At 45.5% G+C, this 22,263-nt stretch overlaps 1 protein-coding gene across 1 annotated transcript in view; it reads left to right on the top strand.

Moving 5' to 3' along the window:
• The window catches only part of CFAP97D2 (CFAP97 domain containing 2), a 34,912-nt gene extending 14,203 nt beyond the window's left edge, over positions 1 to 20,709 (top strand). Inside the window, exons 2-5 of the mRNA XM_087435751.1 lie at positions 3,607 to 3,687; positions 4,579 to 4,697; positions 17,065 to 17,256; positions 19,849 to 20,709. Coding sequence (XP_087291877.1) covers positions 3,607 to 3,687; positions 4,579 to 4,697; positions 17,065 to 17,256; positions 19,849 to 19,960 — 504 coding nt within the window. The 3' untranslated portion in view covers positions 19,961 to 20,709. The remainder of the gene's footprint in view (positions 1 to 3,606; positions 3,688 to 4,578; positions 4,698 to 17,064; positions 17,257 to 19,848) is intronic.
• The last annotated feature ends 1,554 nt before the right edge of the window (positions 20,710 to 22,263 follow it).

Below are 22,263 nucleotides of genomic sequence, written 5' to 3'. Positions count from 1 at the left end.
CCAATAGACCTAAAACACCTTTTAGTTTTCCTGTAATGAAAAGCCAAAAGTAGACAAATGTACATTTAGCAATCAATGTCTAATATCTTATCTTATTTGGAAATGATGATACTCAGAGAATTTTTATCATAAAATTTAGCAAAACTCTAAAGTTTTAAGTTACCAGAAAGAGTTTGGAAGCTGTAACCACCATAACACATAATTATTGTGTAAAGCTTATCCAACGTTCATCTTTTTCACAACTATTTAGTTACTTATTCCCAATAATTATTTAGATGATTGCCTACAAGACTTCATAAGACTTCAGATAAAATTAGCCATCATTTAAATTACTATTTTTGTTAACCAGTTCTGTAATAGAAATAACGTCAGTTTTTTCCTACAAAATTTCATGCAGTTTTCATCACTTCTTATACCTTTAAACATAGTTATCATTAAGATTTTTATCAATAGGTCTTGGTCTTATAATTTTGGACCAGGGGAGCATTCCCAGTCAGACATTTTAAAACATACTCAGGCAAGGTTGATGTAACCTCTTTATATAAAATTAGCTCAAACATTCCAACCTTTATAATCTTATCAACACTTACACTTTTACATGTTCTCAATTCAATTGTAACCTGAGTCAAGGTCTTAAGACTAGTCAAATTTTTCCCTTCCTTTTTCTAGCCTTAATTCTTAGGTACCAATTAAGCAATTATGTGAGAGCTCTCAAAACATATTTTTTTTTTTTTCTAATTTAGAAGTTTTTCCAATTCAAAGGATCCGTCATCTGGCCATTGACGAGTAGGATCTTCACTTGTATATTTATTCCAATAGTGACTCGAACCAATAAACCTTTTTAAGGAAAGACCCGGAGGTAACTTTCCACGCTTAGAATAAATCTTTCCCATGGACGCAAGAGGCGTCCCTGGTGAGGGCGCAGATGATGTAGCCCCCATGATCCACAGAATTCACTCCCAAAGATATTCACACTCCCCTGAGAGCTTGGCCCAGCCGGACAGAGACTGTTCGGAACCCCAGTGTACTCGACTGGCCACCAAGGTGCACCCCGGTAAATGCACCTTCCGTATGGTGGAGACCAAGGAGAATATTCTCACTGGTCACAAAGCCAAGTTTTCTCAGGACACAGAACAAGACAGAAGGAAAAACCTCATCCGGTTTTTTTGTTTTTTTTTTTTCTTACGTGCACAATGACAGCTTTAACCATGCCACACCTTAGGTCTCTTGGAGCCAGAATAATACCTGGGGGGGAGGTGCCGCGGGGTCGGGGACTGTGTGCTTTACAGAGTACCTCGTCGTTGCACGGACATTTTCTTGCAGTTGGCGGGGGACCTGTGTCATCTACCCCGTTCCGTGACCCAACTTATCCTGTCACGGGAGTCTTCTGAAAGTGGCGAGCGCCCTAATGGCTCTTAACTGCTCGACCCGCGCCCACTTAAATTTGCGGCCTTTTTGGCTTCCAAGATGCCCTCGGCAATGACCTTCACTTCATGTGCATAATAACCCACAGCAAAGTTTGTAGACGCCGGTCTGGTGAGACCCGCAAACTCACCAGTCTGTGGGGCCGGCCCGGACAACAGGCTAATAGGGCCTATGCCTGCGTCCTACCCTATGGTATTTCCTTTTTATGACAAAAGACACAGACAAAAGAGAAAAACAGAGACTACCTTTGGGAGGAAAAGGGATCAAGATCAAAAACCAAGAGTACTCTTCCAAATTTAAACCAAGAGTCACTAAAAGCCCAAGAAACTAGTTTCCCAAATATTTTCTCCTGCCAATCTAAATTTAGAAAGAGAAAAAATTCTCACCATTTCCTTCCGCTGGACTCCGCAGATAGAGATTCCGGGAGGCTGACGTGGTAAGAAGTCTTACCTTTTTGCCGGCTTTTGTCAGGCGTTCCCATATCTCACCATCTGCAGTAGTCCAGGGAGAAGGCAGGTCCTCCAGCTGTAGGATCCCATCCCGTCAAATGAGGTCCACGTGATGAACAAAAACAGAACAACGAACACCAAAGACACACCAAAACATAAACAACCTTACCCGGTTGGCGTCTCTACAAGCCAACCGAAGGCGGCTTCAGACGGGAGGGGTTTTCGTGTCCTCCCTGGGAAAAAGAGTGCGGTTTCTTTTTCCACCTGAAGGGGGGGTGGTCAGGCTTTCCTGACTCCCCTTGTCCCTTGGGGCGTCCCCCAGGGTTGCAGCCTGCAGTTCCCAGCACGTCTGCCACTGCAGCCGCTCGGTCCTCACGGCCCGAAGCGGCGGCTGCCCAGATACGGAAACCAAAACAATGCTTCGCGGCGCCGCACACACTCACACACCCAGTCACTCAGGCTTACCTCCAAGGGGTCTTCGGAGTCTGGGGTGACCGCGCAGATCCCGGACGAGCCCCCAAATGTAGGATCCCAAAAAGGAAACCCCAACTCCAGTCTCGGGAAGGCGCGGACCCACAGACACAGAAGACCGAGCTTGATGCAAACGCAAGAGGTTTAGTAAGCGGAGCTCCGGGTCGACACGTATCTCTCGCAGGAGACAGAGGAGTCGACCCCGGACCTTAAAGGGCAAATTCTTATATAGGGTTTGGAAGCACAAAGCGGGAAAAGGTTGGCGCGGTCTTACATGATTGGCTAATTTAAAACATTTAAACAGTTACATTTTATGGCGCGAATTGCTATGGCGCGAAGCGATTATCAGGTTACACACACGCGTCCCCATCTGGACCCCCTCCACCCTGACCCTCCCAAACTTATCCCTCTGGAGCACTCTCTTGTTCTCAATTCTTCCCCGAACAGTTTAGGGTGGGTCTTTCATGAATAGAGTCAGTCAGGATCGATAAACGTTCCCTCCTATACCAGGAATCCTTAGGGCGTGGAGGTGCCTGTCTCTAAGGTAGTAACTTTTTAATTTTTAATACAATTTTTACTTCCTTCAGAGTGCACGATGCTCACGTTATCATTTCAGTTGGAGTCGGCTGGTGGAGCGTCCCAACGCCGTCACTTTCAGATTATCAGCCAGCAGATCCCAGCAGTTAGTGATCTGTAAGGAACTATCTAGAATACGGAAGGATTCCTTTTCACCGCAGTGGTGATACATATAGTCCTCATGCATTTAGTCCATCACATTTTACAATGTAAATTTCTTCCCTTGTTTGTATGTTTTCTGAGAGGAAACTGCAGGGACCATTGTGCAGTTAATCAATGTTTGAGGCACTCATCTTGATAATATTGCTGGAGGCTCGAAATTAGAGTGAGGCGGACACAGGGACATATTTCACTGTCTAAAGGCCTTTGGCAACAGAGGGCAGAATAAAAACATTGGCTGGCGGTTACCTTTAGTGAATTCTCACTTCTCCCACTTAATTCTCTACCTGAAATCGACAGCATAGGCTCATTTCTGAGGGCGGTCATTCCCTCCAGGGGCTACTCAGATTCTGAATCAAGACTGAGCCTCATTCAGAACCTGCTGCCGTAAGCTGGAATCTTGGGTGCCATGAATAGTGATCTATACACGTCCCAGTGCCCGCAGCCCGGACTCTGCCCAATCTAAGCTCACGTTAATTATCTGCTCAAAGCGTCCTGGGGTCATGCCGCCCACTCTGTGCTGTAGGTCCAGGATGCCCAGCCACTTGTGGACACCCGGGCCCCGCTGACTCGAAGCCACCTCCACCTGAAACTCAAGAAGCTGAAGGTACGTTTCAGTTCTACCTCTGAGTTACTGTCACAGTGAACTAGAAAATGTCAGCTGGAAAACGTAAAAGGCAGGCTCAGTAAGGAATAAACCAGTCACGTATCAAAGATAAAATGCCGTCTAGGCAACAATTAACCTCGTCTGGCCCCAAATGGAGCTGGTGGGTAATTGCACCAGAAATCTTTCTCTATGGGAGGGGGAGGGGAGGAAATTCACAACAACAATCTATTCCATGCAGTTTAGAGTAATTAATTAGCATCATTCCTTTAAACCAGACCATTTTGTGACCACATCAGAATATTTATTTCTTGAAGTTTAAGCCATCTGGTGAGATCGAGAATCGCATGGTTATGCTGATTGTGACGCCCCAACAGCAAAACACACCGTGAGTCTTATGTACCTGTTAGGTGATGATGTCCTGAATGGGCAGAACAAAAGCTAAGTAACCAGTCTCGGGCAAACCAGCAGATCAACCCATTTGAAAAGCTAAAACAAGAGGATTTTGTTTGCTCTGAGCTCAGATCTTCTCTTCTGAACAGTGTCAAATATCTCTCTTAAAATACGAAGTGATTCCTCATGAGTGTCACAGTCACAGGTCAGAGCTTTTGAGGATGACCTAATTTCACAGTGTATCGTCCTCGTGTGGCTGCCACTCTGAGCACGTGCAATTCCGCCCCATCCTAATGATCCCAGTTCACAGACAAGGAGCCTGTGCACGTCACGCTCATCGCTGGAGCTTGCTCAGCTGATGTTTGAGGAAGTGATGTAAAACCCACCAGGTGCTCAAGTCAAAGGTAGTGCGGGGTTGAAGGAGCCTCTGAGTCGGTCTGTGCATAGCTATGGCCTGGACGCAGCTATTACTTCTAAAGGCTCCTGTGTGTCTGCCCACAGCTGGAGGAGGAGCGGCTCGCTGTCATCGGCAGGGACAACCGCCTGCTGCTGGAGAAAGTGTCCTGCATCATGGGGACCAGGAGACAGGCCGACAGCAGAAGCGACTGCACACACAGGAGGTAACTGGGGCCCTCCACCCCAGGGTCAGCACCAACCCTGGAAGGACCCGGAACACTCAGCCCCAGGGCCTGAGCAGAAGAGCTCCTCCTGAGCCAGAGCGAGGCGGTTCGTCCCCTCTCAAGAGAGCCACAGGCCAGAGAAACGCCTTGTCCTCTGTGGTCCCAGAACCAAAGCTTTCCCCGAGATCAGGCTGATCCTCGCACAACAAACAGGGACACAAGCAGTAGCTTGCGTTGCCGCGTGCTCTCTGTTCAGTCCTCACGGCGACACGATGAGGGAGGGGCTCTCGCGCTTTTATGGGGGGGAAGCTTGGGCACGGAGCGGTGACGGAACTTGGCAGCTGGAAAGAGGTGGAGCACAGGCAGTTCTGGAAGCCTGCTCCTCCAGCAGCAAGAGGTTTTGCTTCTCTGCCAGGAGACCGCGGGGCCCGGTACACGTCTGGAACGAGTGTGGAGGTCACGTACTCCTGCGCCCCGTGTGGGACAGCGAGATGACCAGGCCCGGCCCAGGGGCTGGGGTCTCTTTAATGACCTGGTTGTTTTCGCTGAAGTGGAGTTTTCTGTGAGGTGGAGGAGACGGGCCTTCATGGTCTTTACAGCCACCCTGTGAAGGCTTAGAGACAGCGACGAATCCCAGAAGCCCCTCTTCTCTCAGATGAGTAACCTCTGTCCCCTGCGCCCTACACATCCCCAGCATTTGCTCACTGGCTACATCAATGTCCTTTCCTTTTAAATGCAAAAGTTCAGTAGTGACTGTGATGGATGACTGTAATGAGGCGGGTTTTTCCAGAAGTGCCTGATCCTTTTAAAACCTTTAGCCTGTACCTGCCTCCAAGAAGCTCAGAGTGGTTTCCAGATTCATAATAAATTAAAACACAGCTGATCCCCCGACACCAGAAAGTGTATAACACGGGAAGGGTGCCATCCAGCCCGAGGCGCCGCCGGAGGAGCAGACCCTACACTCCTGCTGGGCTGGGTCTGTCCAGATTCCCAGTCAGAGCACTTGGTCTCCTGTTTCTCCAGGTGGTTCACTGAGGGCTTCAGGGCTTCACTCTGGAGGGTTTGGGGAGGTGGGGGCTGGGGGTCAGGAGCCATCAGAGCTTCCTGCCTGCACCTGCTGTCCAGCCCATCACTGAAACCTGGAGCCACGGGTCAACTTCCGTTTTCCTGGGGCAGCTTACATTAGATCTGGAGTCACTTTCTGCTTTACAGACATATCTAGCCTGAGCATAAAATCGCTGCTCCATGCTGCTACCTTAGAGCTGTAGTGAGGGGCCTCCAGAGCAGGTAAGCCCCACCCAACTCAACCAGGGAGGGGCTCCCGTGGGGTGATTCTCCACCTGCGGCAGGAATTCTCTTTGAAAACGCAAATCCCAGTCACACCTGGAGGTGAAGTCGCACGATCTCCCCTCAGAACCTGCCTGATTTGTCCTCAAACACAGAAAATGAGAAAAGAAGGAGAAGAGGAAGCAGAGGTGACTGGAGAGGTGCCAGCCGGTCAGAGGCCCAAAGAAGGCCCTGGGCTTGGACCAGGCCTCCCCGACTGACACCCTGGGACTCAAGGAAGGTTTGGGAAACATTTAACAGTTTCTCTACATTGTTTTCTCTTTTTTGTTATGTTAAGAGATGCAATCACCAACCACCCTCAACCAGTCCAAACCCCACCGCAAGAGCAAAGCCTGAGGCCTGGGTAGATGGGCCGAAAAGTGCCTAAGAGATGACCTTTGACTCATTCTTAATGCTAAGACCTCTGCCCCCAAGGAGCTTAGGTCTTGTTACTGTAACCTGCAGTGTAGGTGGAAATACATTTTCCAACTGAGCCTGGGCAAGCAAATGCCCACCTCTCCCTTTTGAATATTTATTCCCATCCGAAATAAAAGGCCCCTGCTGTCCCACGACTTTGGAAATGATTCCGCGTGGCCTCTGCTTTGTGTGCCAGTTTTGTGTCTCCTCTTCTGGTGGAGAGTCCAATTTTTAACTCGCCAGGAAGTGAACTCACTTTGGTTCAGTAACAAAGGGAGACAGACGAGCCAGACTCCAGAAGTGCGAAAGGGATGTCAGGGGCCAAAGTTGGGCCTGTGAACCGACTGGCTAGTCCCATGCTAGGAAGTTTTCTCTGCCTGCTTCCCAAGTGGCAGACCACCTCATTGTCATCCTGCCTGGATTTTAAAGCAATCTTGTCTCCTTTCCCAGGCATTTCTCTTTGCTCAGCTCCGGGCAGTATGCTAAGAACAAATGTGGTAGCTTTGTATGTCCAAAATCAGAGTGAATTCACCTCCACCACGGCTCTGACACCTGGAGTGTCAAAGTAGGCGGCACCAAGCAGCCTTCAGCTAATGGCCATTGCAAAGTGATGGTCGAAATGGTATCTCCTTGCGATTAGTTTAATGGAGGCCCTGCAAGAATGAAAGTCTGTGATTTTTGTTAAGAATGCGTCAATTTGGAGCCTGATAACTGGCTATTTCATTTCTCTGTTGACTCTCGTCTTTAATAAGGACACTTACCAAATTAACACATGGCGCTTAAGAGAAGCAGCCCATTTTCAGGGAAAACTTGGCTGTTTCCGGAACACTGCAAACTAGTTGGTTTAAATAGTGTAGATATATCTAGCTAGCTAGTTGCTCAACAGCAAAAGTCAACTCTATGAGAGAAACCATATGACCAACAGTTGGGCTTTCACTCCTGATTTTATTTTTTTGTGGCTTTGTTGAGATGTAATTGGCATACAGTAAACTATATATTAGCTAGCCTTGGGGTCCAGTGGTTAAGATTTGGTGCTCTTACCCTGGAAGCCTCGGTTCATATCCTGGTTAGGGAGCCACACTACCTGTCTGTCAGTTGTCATACTGTGGCAGCTGCATGTTGCTGTGATGCTGAAAGCTATGCCACCAGTATTTCAAATACCAGCAGGGTCATCCACGGTGAACGGGTTTCAGCAGAGTTTCTAGACTAAGACAGACTAGGCAGAAGGACTTGGCCACTCACTTCTGAAGAAAATTGGCAGTGAAAACCCTATGAATTGCAGTGGAGCATTGTCTGATATAGCACTGGAAGGTGAGAGGATGAGACAAAAAGACCAAGCAGGGTTCCGCTCTGCAGTACACGGGGTCGCTAGGAATTGGAATCAACTTGATGGCACTAACAACAAAAAAACTATTTATTTAAACTGTACCATTTGATAAGTGTGATGTAGGTTACACCTGTGACGACATCACCACCATTGAGATGATAAATACATCCACCACTCCCAAGTCCCCTTGTGCCCATCAGGAATTCCCCCACCTCTGCCCCTTCCCATCCGCCGGCAGCCACGCATCTGCTTTTCATCCCTATGGACGAGCTTGCACCCTCTGAGTTTTATGTGAGTAGATCCATGCAGCATCTGCATTTTTCTGCGTTTCACTCTGCAGAATGTTGTGGTTGAGTGTGTGGACAGACGTTCCTGTTTGTGGCCAGGTGGTGCTCACTGTATGGAGCTATCATGGTTTATCCATTCACCTGTTGGTGGCCATTTGGATTGTTCCAGTTTGGGGCTACTATAAATAAGGCTGCAATGAGCATTCATGTTAAAAAAAAAAAATCAGAAACAAATATCTCTGCCCAAGACTGAAAACTCAATGACGAATGAGAACCTCACATAGAAAGTTCCAGCATGACAGCACGAGGAGCTCACTGGATCCACTCCCCAGCAAAACTGGTGAAAATTATTTTTTAAACAACTATTTAAGGTGTATGGAAATGGTCCTAAAGACATATAGCATGTGAAGAAACATTTATTCAAGAAAATACTCTAAAATTTGGCGAGAATAGCTATAGTCCACAGTGTTTGAACTGGGACACACTCCATTCCAGCTCAGCAAGGTGGAGACTCCACTCCAGACTCTATAGCCAAGAGTGCAGGGCTCTCTCTCTCTCCAGCGCCCGGCTGGAGGGCTTTCTTCCTGGGAAGAGCAGGACTAAAGCATTTCTCATCCTGTCCCAAGTTGCCTATTGCTGAGACTAAGTCCCAAATGAGTGTGGCCCAGAGGTGAAGGGGTCCCTTCTCCTGCCCAGCTCCCACTTGGGAATGGAGCTCTGCCTTGGGCCTGGTGTTGCTGAGAATACTGGGGCCTGATCCCCTGCCTAGCTCAGAAAGCAGTGGTTCAGTGCTGGGAGAGTCAAGCCACAAAGATCTGTGTCTCCTTTCCCCAACAATGGAGGGTAACACTCAAAGAGAAGCTTGCCATTGTCCCCACCCCCAGCTCCAGAGCTGAGATTTTACCCAGGGGGAGCAGCAGGCCATAAAACAAAGAATTCCTGATCTCTCCTCAAAGGAACTGACTTCATTTGCAGCAGAGTGTGGGGAAGTCCAAACCTCACTGGACATGAAATAAAAGGCATCCAAATTGGGAAGGAAAAAGTAAAGCTGTCTCTATTCACAGATGATATGATCTTGTATATGAAAAAATCCTCAAGTAACCACTAAAAAAAACTATTAGAACTAATACACAAGTTCAACAAGGGAGCAGGATACAAGATCAATATACGAAAGTCAATTGTATTTTTATATACTTACAATGAACAATCTGAAAATGAAATTAAGAAAATGATTCCATTCACAAAAGCATCAAAAAGAATAAAATACTTGGGAATAAATTTAACAATGGAGCACAAAATATATTCTGAAAACTACAAAACATTGTCGAAAAAAATTAAAGATCTAAATAAATTTTAAAAAATCCCATGTTCATGGATCAGAAGACTTAATATTGTTAAGCTGGCAATATTCCCCAAACTGATCTACAGATGCAGTGCAATCTCTATCAGAATTCCAGCTGACTTTTTTGTAGAAATTGACAAGCTGGTTCTAAAATTCATACGGAATTGCGAGGGACACCAAATAATCAAAACAATCCTGAAAAAGAGGAACAAAATAGGACGACTCATATGTCCTGATTTCAAAACTTACTACAAACCAACAGTAATCAAGATGGCCTAAGGGCAGACATTTAAATCAATGAAATAGAATTGAGAGTCCAGAAATAAATTCACGTGTCTATCGTCAATCTATTTTTAACAAAGGAGCCAAGACCATTCAATGAGAAAAGAATAGTCTTTTCAACAAATGGTGTTGAGATAACTCCGTATTCACATACAAAAGAATGAAGTTGGACTCTTACCTCACACCATATAAAAGAATTAACTCAAAATGGATCAGAGACCTGAATGCAAGAGTTGAAACTATAAAACTTTTGGAAAAAAACAGAGGTGAATCTTCCTGACTTCATATTTGGCAATGGTCTTAGATATGAAACCAAAGCATGAACAACAAAAGAGAAAATAGATAAATTGGACTTAATCAAAATTAAGAGCTTTTATACTTCAAAGAACACTATCAAGAAAATGAAAAGAAAACCCACAGAATCAGAGAAAATTCATGTATCTGATAAGGGACTTGCATCCAGAATATATAAAGAACTCTTTCAGTCCAATGATAAAAAGACAATCCAACTAAAAGATGGGCAAAGGATCTGAATAGATATTTCTCCAAGGAAGATATACGAAAGGACAACAAATACAAGAAAAAATGCTCAACATCATTAGTCATTAGGGAAATGCAAGTCAAAACCACAATGCAGTACCACTTCACACCCACCAGGTTAGCTAGAATCAAAAAGCAGATAATAACAAGTGTTGGTAAAGATGCGAAGAAATTAGATCCCTCATCCACTGCTGGTGGGAATGTAAAATGGGGCAGCCACTTTGGCAAATGGTCTGACAGTTCTTCAAATGGTTAAACACAGAGTTACTATATGATTCAGCAATCCCACTTCTAGATACATACAGAGGAGAAATGAACACACGCCCACAAGTAAAACTTATACATGAATGTTCACAGCAGCATTATTCATAATAGCCAAAAGGTGGAAACAATCCAAATGTCCACCAACTGAAGAATGAATAAACAAAATTTGGTATACCCCTACATGGAATATTATTCAGATACAAAAAGGAATGAGGTACTGAAACATACTACAACATGGATGAACCTTGAAAACATTATGCTAAGCCTGTCACAAAAGGCAATATATTATATGATTCCATTTATAGGAAATGTCCAGAGTAGGGAATCTATAGAAATAGAAAGTAGATTAGTGGTTGCTTAGGGCTGGGAGGTAGGGAGGGATAGTGAGTTGACTGCTAAAGCGTACAGTGCTTCTTTTTGAGAGTGATGGAAATGTTCTCGTTGACTGTGCTGATGGTTGCACATGTATAAGACACTTGTATTAGATCAGGAAGGAGTTTTTCATCTTAAAAGAACAGGCGTTAAAATGCTAAGTAAGCCTTACTGCTGCAAAGATGGTGGAGTAAGAAGACCAGGAACAGGAAGCACCAGGAACAGGAAGCACCAGGAACAGGAAGCACTGGGAAGCTGTCTCCCCGCCTGGACAACACTGGCACCAGAATCCGTGTGAAGTGACTATTTCGGAACTCCGGAGTCTACTGAAGGTTTGCAACTTCCAGCAGGGAAGGCTTGGACAGTAAAGTGTGGTTAATTTTAGTCAATTTTAGCTCTTAGCAAAGTAGCAGCTACCCATCTCCCACCCCAGTCTTGTGACAGGTAGCTCTGCACATGTTCCTGGAGCAGCTTGTGGGATGCAAAGTAAATAAAAAAAGGACCCTGACCCCCAAATATCCAGTCTGTGCTCCAATCACTGATTGCAGCTGCTGATCTCAGATGTGCAGATGAAGAGGCACAGCTGTTCTTGCTGCATCTCCCGCCACTGTTGCAAGACCACCCTCCTTCAGCTTAAGTGACTTCCAGGAAATTTAAAGGACCAGTGACCTTTCTCTACCTCTCCCTCATTTTTCTCTTTTTCCCCTTTTTGGGAGTCAGACATTAAAGACTAGGACATTCAGAAACAACTACATATACAGGAAAAATTAGAAAGTGATTGTGAATTCCCAAGGAAAGCCACAGAAAAGAAATAAGACGACATTAAATTTACACCTCCAGCTGATCTTCAGCACAGAGACAACCTAAAGCAATCAAAGTATTAAAAAATAAAAATAAGGGGCTGGTCCAGTGGCATAGTGGTTAAGTTCCCGCACTCCACTTCAGTGGCCTGGGGTTCACAGGTTCGGATCCTGGGTGTGGACCCAGGACCCTATGCACCACTTATCAAGCCATGCTGTGGCAAGCATCCCATATATAAAGTAGAGGAAGATGGGCACGGATGCTAGCCCAGGGCCAGTTTTCCTCAGCAACAAAAGGAGGATTGGCAACAGGTGTTAGCTCAGGACTAATCTTCCTGACCAAAAATAAATAAATAAATAAATAAATAAAGTAAAAATAAAATTTAAAAACCCCAACAAACCCTGAGATAGGGGGTGAATCTGATTTCCAGAGTTACCACATTATTAGATTCAATTGTCCAGTGTTCAACACAAACTCACGTGGTGTATGAAGAAGCAGGAGAGCATGGCCTATTAAATGGAAAAAAGGAATCAACAGAAACTCCCTGAAAACAACTTGACATTGGATATAGGAGACGAACACTTTAAAACAATGGTTTTTAAAGATGCTCAAAGAACTAAAGGTAGATATGGATAAAGTCAAGAAAACAATGTATGAACAAAATGGAAATATTCATAAAAAGATAGAAAACCTAAAAAGAAATGAAAAAGAATTTCTGGAGCTGAAAAATACAATAACTGAAATGAAAAGTTCGCTGGAGGAATTCAAAGGCAGATTTGAGCAGGCAGAAGAAAGAATCAGTGAACTTGAAGACAAGACCATGGAAACTATCGAGAATGAGGAACAGAAAGAAACAAGGTGGAAGAAAAGTGAGCAGAGCCTAGAGGGCCTGTGGCCACCATCAAGCGAACCAACATACGCATTGTGGGAGTTCCAGTAAGAGAAGAGAGAGAGAAGGGGGCAGAGAGAATATTTGAAGAAATAATGGCTGAAAACTTCCCAAATTTGATCCAAGAAGCTCAACAAACTTCAAGTAAGATAGACTCAAAGAGACCCACACCAAGACACATTATAATCATACTCTGGAAAGACAAAGACGAAGAGTGAATCTTGAAAGCAGCAAGAGAGAAGAGAATCATCGTGTACAAGAGATCCTCAATAAGATTATCTGCAGGTTTCTCATCAGAATCTTTGGAGGCCAGAAGACACTGGGTCAGTATGTTCAGAGTGCTAGAAGAAAAAAGCTGCCAACCAAGAATGCTATATCCGGCAAAACCGTCCTTAAAAAGTGAGGGAGAAATCAAGACATTCCCAGATAAACAAAACCTGGGAAGCTCGTGACCACCAGGCGTGACCTGCAGGAAGTGCTTGAGGGAGACCTGCAGGTGAACGAAAGGACACTGGGCAGTAACTCGAAGCCACATGGAGGAAGTAAGATCCTAATAAAGGGAAGTATATGGGCAAATATCAAAGCTGAGATTATTGTAACAATGGTTTGTAACTACTTTTTGTTTTCTAATGATTTAAGAGACTAATACATTTAAAAGAATTATTATTTTATGTTTTAGGGCACATGCTGTATAAAGAAGTAATTTTATGACATCGATAACCAAAAGGGATGGAGACAGAGCTGTAAAGGAAGTTTTTATATGTGATTGAAGTTAAGGTTGTATAAATTCAATTTAGAGTGTTATAACTTTAGGCTGTTAAATGCAATCCCCATGGTAACCACAAATAAAATAGCCATAGAATATACACAAAAGGAAATGAGAAAAGAATTTAAATGTTTCACGATAAAAAATTAACTAAACACAAAAGAAGATAGTAATGCAGGAAATAAGCAACAAAAAACTATGAGGCATAGAGAAAACAAATAGCAGAATGGCAGAAGTCCCTCCTTATTAGTAATTAATTTAAAAAGAAATGGATAAACTCTCCAATCAAAAGACAGATATTGGCAGAATGGACAAAAACACATGTTCCAACTATATACTGTCTACAAGAGACTCAATTCAGGTCCAAATACACAAACAGACTGAAAGTTAAAGGATGGAAAAAGATATCCCATGCAAAGAGTAACCAAAAGAGAGCAGAGGTGGCCATACTAACGGCAAACAAAATATACTTCAAATCAAAAAAGGTTACAAGAGTTAAAACCCTAGAGGTAGAATTTGGCTAAATGAATATTCAGGGAGGAAGGAAGACAAATGAACCCTACTGCCAGTTACTCATGCAAGCAGAGGAGAAAAAGGTAAAGTTTATCCACAAATAAGGGATAATCCACAAACTTTTGCTCTGTGTTGCCACAACAGGCCACGGCGAGACAGGACCCCACTCATCAGTACAGCCCAGACCCCGACCCTCCCCATGCACTCTGCCCTCTCTTGTCGGCACCCAACACACATGACATCGAGCCTGTTAAACCTCAGGTGGCCACAGATTGTCCCCGTAGAAAGAAAGAGCAGGCTTGGCTGGATGATGTCAGCTTGCACAGCGGTCCCAGTGGGCGGTCTCATAAACGAAGGCCAGACGACAAAGTGAACAGCTCTGCCTTGGACTAACCAAGCAGTTTTCACTGAAAACACTGTCTCAACAGCAATGCCTCCCCTCCCTTAGTGCCTCTGGGGCCCTTCCTGTGAGTAGGAATCTAGAATGTTCTTCGAGGTCTAGCTAGCTCTTATTCACCCTCAGTCTCGGCTTCCAGGTCATGTCCCGAGGAAGGGTTGACACCCACTCTAACTGACGTTTACTTTCCACGCCCTCTGAACCACAATGATCTTTTCACAACGTGCACTACCATTTGTCATTCGCAATCATTTATTTGTGAGCCTACCTGTTTGCTCTCGGCTCCTCACAACCACAAGCCTCACGACCACAGGGCTCCCTCCATGCCATTCACCAGTGCGGACCCGGGGCCCAGCTCCCTCCCTCCCCTTCACCAGTGTGGACCCAGGAAAAGAATGTATCGAATTTTTACACCTCATTAAAATATTTTCTTGAACATCATGTAATGGGTTCATCGCGTGTTCTCACATGACGGCACCCTCAGTTACGTAATCAGCTCCTTGTTGTTAGGCCCATAGATTAATTCAGAATTTCCACTACTATAAATGACACTGAAATGGGCACTTTACACACTAATTTTCATGCAGACTCTTTTCAGTCCTCTTTTTGTGTTGAATGAAATTGCGAATCTTCATTGTTTTTGACCTACAAAAATATCAGTTTCGTTTGATCCAATCCAGTGCCCGCCCTTTCTGTAGCAGGGACGTCAGTGTCCCCTCCCCTGAGCTGTCACTCTCTCCCGGCTGGCTCTCATGCTTCCTTTCCACTAGTTGTTCTCTCATGCCCCACTGTACCCCCCGGTCCCCTGACCCCCTTCAGTGGGGGTACCCCTTTCCCACCGGCCTTCCACCAACACCGCACCGATGCTGCAGATTCCTTCCCACAGCCTTGTCTCTAGCCCTGAGTCACCCCAGTGTCGGGGGAAGAGGAAGAATCTCCCTCTGCCCTTTCCCTTAAGGTTCTTATGGCTGGCCAAATAATTAACAAGACAGGTTAGCAGGAGAAAATAATACCAAGTTTAATAACATGTATACATGGGAGAAAGCAGGGACGCTGCATTTCTCAACACAATCGCAGAAATTCTCGTCTTAAATACCATGTTCAGCCAACGACAAAGGAGGATGTTGGGGGTGGGGGGAGTCAGTTACGGGAGATTACCACTAAAGCACAGTAAACAAGAGTAAGGTTATTATGCAGATTTAAGGCCTCACCTTCCACACTGATAAGCCTCTAGAAATGAGGCCATCCCCCCGCTTCCCAAAACAGAGAGGGAGATAGTTTTACAAATGGAGATTTCCCTTATAAATGTAAATGATTGTCTGGTAACTCCTCCCAGGGCCATCCAGAGAATGTGGCCAGAGAGACAGAACTTCCGATAAGATGGGCTTGTTGGTGCCTTTCCTATTGTAACATTTATCCTACATTATCTTTACAGCCATCATGATAGATCTGTTCCAGGAAGGAGCCACCATGTCAAATTCTTTAGGCAGTTAGTGGGGGAGGTCAAATGTCCCTAGAGAAAACAACCAAGGTAAAGAGATAGATTTCAGGGTGGCCAAATCTTGATCTCCCACACCAGCATCAGACGATCCCACCTAAATGCTCCACCTTGACCCAAACCCAGTTAGACCACCGCTCAAGTTCCTGCTCCACTGCCACTCAGTCTGTGGGCAAGTTTTTAACCTCAGTCAGGCTGACAATGGTGCCAACTCTAAGGACTAAGTGAGATAATCACATTTCATAGATTCTAAGATACACTCCACCTCCCTCCCACACACACACGCATTTTGGTGGCTCTGAGGAGGGACTGCATCTCAAAGTGTGTGGCGTGGCGTGGCATGGCGTGGCTTTGCTGGCAGCACCTTTTCTTTCTTGGTGGCGTATAAAACACTTACGGCAATCTGTTATCAATGACACACAGAGTGTTCAATGTATTTAGAGCAGCGCTCAGTAGATGCTCTGACAGTGCTGAGGGTGATGCTCTGCTGCTTTTCCCTATTGCGACTGCTCTCCCCATATTCACCTGGTCACTTGGTCCTAACCCTGTGGTCCTTTCTTCCCTCCTGGCTCCTCTGCTCTCCCACAGTTGATCAGAAGCCAGCTGCTCTTGCTTATCCCTCTCTGATGGCTTCCTTCCCCATTCAGATGCAGCCACCTGACTCAGGCCTTGGGCATCTCTCACCGGGACCACCGCAGTGGACTCCCAGTCACTGCCCCTCCAGTCTCGTGCTCTCCAACCCCTTCTCTACCCTTTCTCCACAGTGATCTTTCTAAAGTGCACATCTGAATGTAGTGTAAAGCCCCTCGGTGGCTCCCCATTGCCTTCAAGATGTCAGAACTCCTTGAGCTGCCTCCAGGCCCTCCAAAGTCCAGCCTCTGTCAACCTCCCACTGCACTTCTCCAGAGGTGCCATGCCACCTGGGATGTCTTTCCTCTCCTTGCCTGCCTGGTGACACCCACCATCCTTCCAAGGCTCTGTCCCAGCATCACTTCTGATTGCCACCTCGTCCCCCTGCCCTCGGGAAGCCCTGAGCATTCCCACCTCTGTGCCCCAGCTCATCTACAACACTGTGTTGCATTTTCTCCTCTACATGTCATCTCCCCTCACTGGGCTCAGGGCTGTGTCTGTTCTTCTCTGGAGCCCAGCACCTCCCAATCTGGGCACCGGAGAAGGATGGGCCACTGCACGTTTGTGCAACAAGAGAACTAGAGCTCCCTCCCGCTCTGGGAGCTCCTCCTGCCCTGTGGGCACTCAGGCGCGTTCTCGTGAATGCAGAATGAGGACTTTGTCACGGGCTTTAACTCTCTCAGTATTTCAAGAAAGATCTATGCTGTTTTTTGGAGTCTAAACAGGAGGAAAAGAGAACAGGAACTTTGCAGAGTGCAAAGAGAAAACAAAATCATTCTGGAAAGAATCACAAACTCAGAGCCTTTGTATCGAGCTCGAGGATGGTGGAAAGACGGTGAGAGGGCTGAGGAGTCCCGAGGCGCCATCACCAAGGATCCTGGGAGGCAGCAGACATGCCAACTGAAAAGGTACCTGTGGGGTTTTTTTCATTCTAAATCCATAGCTATTTGAAATTTCCATTCACTTCATCAGATTCATCAAACATATGGTCTCACTGATTCTTTGCTGTTTTAGGCATTTTATTCTATTGTCAGCAAGCATACGCCAAATGGTCTTATGCTAACAACAGAAGACACAGAACAGTGACTCAGCGGATGAATTCATCCACTATTTCCTCACACAAAAAAAAGAGGAGATGAAAATGAGCTCAGCTGATTGACTATAGGTTGTGGGAGAAAGATTTGGTGAAAAATAATAACTTAGCCGGATAGTATGCATAAAACCTCACTGGGAAATCATGTGACAATCTTGAATTCGCTGTCACACACTGCATCCAGGAAGGCAAAGAAAATTAATAATTTGATAGTTTGCCACATACTTTAATCTCTAAACTCTCCCTCTCCATCTTAACCTCTTTGCTGGCAAAACCACAATTCTCAATGAACAAACGTGAGATTTTAATTTTGTCATTAATTATCCTGCTCACAAATGTCCTCGTGAATCAGTTAAAGGGTGTTAGATCTTCACTCACTTCCCTTACCTGTATGCGTAGCTGTTATGCTGTGGGACATTTCAGCAGATTGCATTCCCTCTAAATGTAGGTCATCACAGAGAAGAATGTGCAGATATCATGGACATCAAAGTTTAAATAGACACCCAGCCCAAGCCCCACCCCTGAGCAAGGCCCCAGGGTTGTGCTGGCCCCACAGGCATCTCAGTCGGCGTTGGCTCTACCAACGCTGGTTTCCATGCCTGGTAGGGACATTAAAACTTCCTGCCCGTTTGCCGTGGATATTTCTTACAGAATCATTTCTTACAGAATCAGGAGGCTTGGTGAGAACAGTACCTTTTCAATGATGCGTACCTAATGAGCAATTACTGATTACTAAGGCATCAGAAAATCTAGTTTGTTTTGCCATTTACATTGAAAAGGTGAACATGTCGTGTCAAATCTTTATTTTTAATTATAAAACTAATATTTGTTTATTGTAAAAAATAAAATATCGAACAGTGCAGAGTGTACGTAAAAGGCCAGGCTTCTCTTGGGCTGATCTCCCTGGAAGGACCGCTGTGAACAACTTGACTTTTAGTCACTACGTACATATATTTGTTACTATATTTGTTTGTTCAGTATGTACATATATTTGTTTGTTGTTGTATTTCTTTATTCATTATGTACGTATATTGATCCCAACAAAAATGGGATCGTCCTCTCCATTCCCTTTTCAGCAGTGATAAGGTATTTTTATACAGATGTGCCTAATATATTTAACCAGTCCCCTAACTACAGAAATTTAGGTCACTTCTGGTTTTTCCCTATTCCAAATGAAACTATGACAATCAGCTCAGCCCACAGGTATCTTTGCACGTACTGTTTCTGTGACCTACTTTCCCAGAAGTGAAGTTGTTAGAGGAGTGTGTGTTCGATTTTCCGACCCTTCCACATCGCCCTCCAGAGTGCCCGGCGCTCCACACCTCCCTGCAGTGGCTCCACTGTCTGCTCCTCACACTCCTCAGCACTCAGCTGGGCATATTTCAGAATCTCGTTCCATTCATCTGAGATGAATCTCGTTCATCTCGTTTGATGAATCTTCCTCAGTGAATTGATTGTCTGTTCATACCCTTTGATCAATTTCCTCCTGGGTGTGTCTCTTTTAGTTACTAACATGTAGTAACTGCTTATATATTCTCAATATTTACTTTTCTCTATTACCAACGTCACAAATATTTTTTCCCACATCATCACTTATCATTTCACCTACGTTTTTCTAGGTAGTCAAATCTCACTATTTTCCTTTATGGCATCTGGTTCTTGTGCCATACATAGAAAGGACATACATAGAAAGAGAAATATTCTCCTATATTTTCTCCTAATGCTTTTGTAGTTTTCTTGATTAATTTAACACTTTCATTAATATGGAATATAATCAATATGGATTTTTTTGTACATTGAGTAAGTTAGAGATCAAAGTTCATTTTTTCCAAATTTATCGCAAGTTAAAAAAACCAGTTTGCAATGTCAAAAGCTTTTCACTTTCTTCATGCTTGGTACAAACTGCTCTCAGATGCGGTGGCGGCTCACACTCCCCGCAGCTCTCGGGGCTTTTCAGGTCTTCTCCAGTGCCGGGCCACCTCCCGACGGCCTGCTCCGGCCTGCTCCTGCCTCCTCGACTCTCGCCCGGCCTTCTCCTCGGGGAGCTCTGTTTATCCATGTTGCTACTCTGCTGCCTACTCCAGTTTACCTCTGTCTAAGGTGTTTTCTGACATCACTTTATTTTCAGTATTTCTGTATCATTTTATTTCAGGTTTGTGTCTTCTAAGCAGAACGCTGTACTTTTTATCTTTTTAATCTAGTCCAACAGGCTAGTTTTTTCCATTTATATTTATTGACATACGTGTCATGTTTGCTCTCATTTCTGGTTTGTTTGTTTTTGTTTCCTTACCTTTTTCCCGTGTATGTGTTTTCCTTAGCAAATGTCAAGAAAACGCCTGGAATCTATGTTTCTAAACCATCTTCACGTATTTACTTTGACTCTTGAAATTCCGCTTTCACACAACAGGGAGCAGAGAAGACGGGAGCACAGGCAGGTGTCAAGACCAAGTGAAACAAGCTCTCCTGGAAGTGGGGTCCCTGCGAGCAGCCCAGCGGCTGGAGAGTCACAGCGCTGCTGAGTGTCCCCAGCAAGGCCTCCAGGAGCCTGAGAGCCGGTGCGGGGTCTGACAGAGACCAGACCCCGGGAGCCAGGCAGTGTCTTGTCTGCGTGGGCCTCTTGCTGAGCTTGTCTGCCCTGTGCTTCCCTCTCAAGACAAACGTGGGACCAACCACAGCCCATGGCCTCCAGATCCCCAGTGAGAATTGTGACCTGAGTGTCCCCGCTCAGAAAACAGCTCTGTCCCTGAGTGGCCTTCAGGCCCTGTTTTTGGTTTCCAGGGCCTCTGGCTTCTGAGTGTCTGCGCAGGAGGAATGTGGTGTCGGGCACAGAGAAAAGGGGCGACACCAGCTATGAATCCCCAGCGGGGCGTGGGGCCCTGTGCTGCTCATGACAGCCCTGCCTCCCAGCCTCGGAAACAGGAGGGACTGCAGCGGGAGAGAGCCGGGGCCCGTCACACGACACTGTCATGTAGGGCTCTTCACTTTAGGAAGAAAAGCAAAATCAAGCTCTTTGAAAACTACACATTTAGGGAGGAAAGAACTCCCTAAAGGAGTTCTTGTAGGACCAGAAAGTTGAAAATGGTTGAAAGAAACCCCAGTAGCCGCCTTTGACCAGCTGTCTGAAGACCAGATGCCACCTCCCGATCTCTGATCTCTGGTGCAGGCAGGACCTATCGCTGTTCACCTTTAAAATTCCAGAAGATATGCCCCTCGTTGACCTGGTGAGGAACCCGCCCTTCTCCCCAGGGCGGGATTCCTCCCCCTCCCCCTCCCCTCCCCTACTCCCTCCCCTCCCTACTCCCTCCCCTCCCTCCCCTACTCCCTCCCCTACTCCCCTCCCCTACTCCCTCCCCTCCTCCCCTCCCCACTCCCTCCCCTCCTCCCCTCCTCCTCCTCCCTCCCTCCTCCTCCCTCCCCTCACCCTCCTTCCCCCTCCTCCCCTCCCCTCCCCTACTCCTTTCCCCCTCCTCTCCCCCTCCCCCTCCGAGCGCGGCTCCCCTGGGAACACTGCACGTTTGATAATTTGCTGAAGGGCTGCATGGCCAGCTCTCCTGGACGTCTCAATCTTTTTTTCTTTTTTGCTAGTTTATAACTTTCCATCTTCCTCACTCTACTCAGATCATCCTCATTTATCCCTAACTCCAAAGTGAGAAATTACTTAACTAATTTCATAACTGTTTTTATGGAGGGAGGATAGATTTCTACAAAATCATCCAATAAAGCCCATTAGCCATCCGGCAACTTCCTGGAGCCCTCAGTGAACAGGAAGGATGTGTGACTTTAATCTGGTGCCCCAGCCCCAAATAACGCACAGCACGAGGAGGAAACAAAAACGAAACCAACACCAACGGTCTCGAGGAGACAGGTGTTTGTATCAGCGCAGAGCGCGCGGTGGGGACGCAGTGGATGTGAGCTGACTCTGAGCTCGCTCAGCCCCCGGGACCTGCGCTCCTCGTTTGTGGAGAGGTGATGTGAACCACCTCCCAGAACTCATTTCAGGGTTAAGTGAGTCACGTTTGCAAAGATGGCTGTGAAAGTGCCTGGCGTTTACTTGACGAGCAATAAAATGTTCTTTCTTTCCTTCTTTACTGAATGCATCTGCCACACAGTAAAAAAAAAACTAAAAAAAACCCCACTAACTCGGAAAGATATCTGCACCTCCATGTTCATCGTACCACCATTTACAACAGCCAAGACATGAAAACAGCTTGTGTCCATCAACAGATGAATAGATAAAGAAGATATGGTTATATATATGTATAACGGAATAGTATTCAGCCATAAAAAAGAACGAAATCTGGCCATTTGCAACATGTATGGACCTCAGAGGCGCTATGCTAAGTGAAATAAATCAGAGAAGGACAAATACTGTATGATCTCTGTTATATGTCGAACCTAAAGAAAAAAACTTAAAAACCAAGCTCACAGACACAACATGATGGTAGTCACCAGAGGCAGTGGGTGGGGGATGGGAGAAATGGGTGAAGGGGCTCAAAAGGTAAAAAAAAGTAGTAAAGACAGGGCCTTTAACATTTATGCAAACCCTAAATTCTCTTTATTGAAAATCATTCACTAAGAACACTTTGTGGACCAGTAGTACCTCACGACATTTACCCACCTCAGGGATTTTATAATCTTAGTGTGGGGGGGGAGCTGTGTATCGGAGAAGCAAGTGTAAAAATAAGTGGGGTGATGAAAACATAGTAGGTGCTGTGAAGGTCATTTCAATTCTCAGATGAGGGCTCGAGCCAGGAATAGGGGGACATTTCTACAGGGGTAGTTGGAATCCAGAATTTAACTGTTGAAATAACCTGCGTCATCA

Source organism: Ceratotherium simum, chromosome 10 (assembly GCF_057802395.1).
Source record: "Ceratotherium simum simum isolate JZ-2026a chromosome 10, ASM5780239v1, whole genome shotgun sequence".
Taxonomy (NCBI): Eukaryota; Metazoa; Chordata; class Mammalia; order Perissodactyla; family Rhinocerotidae; genus Ceratotherium; species Ceratotherium simum.
The sequence above is the reverse complement of the archived record's forward strand: the minus strand, read 5'-3'. Positions and strand labels throughout refer to the sequence as shown.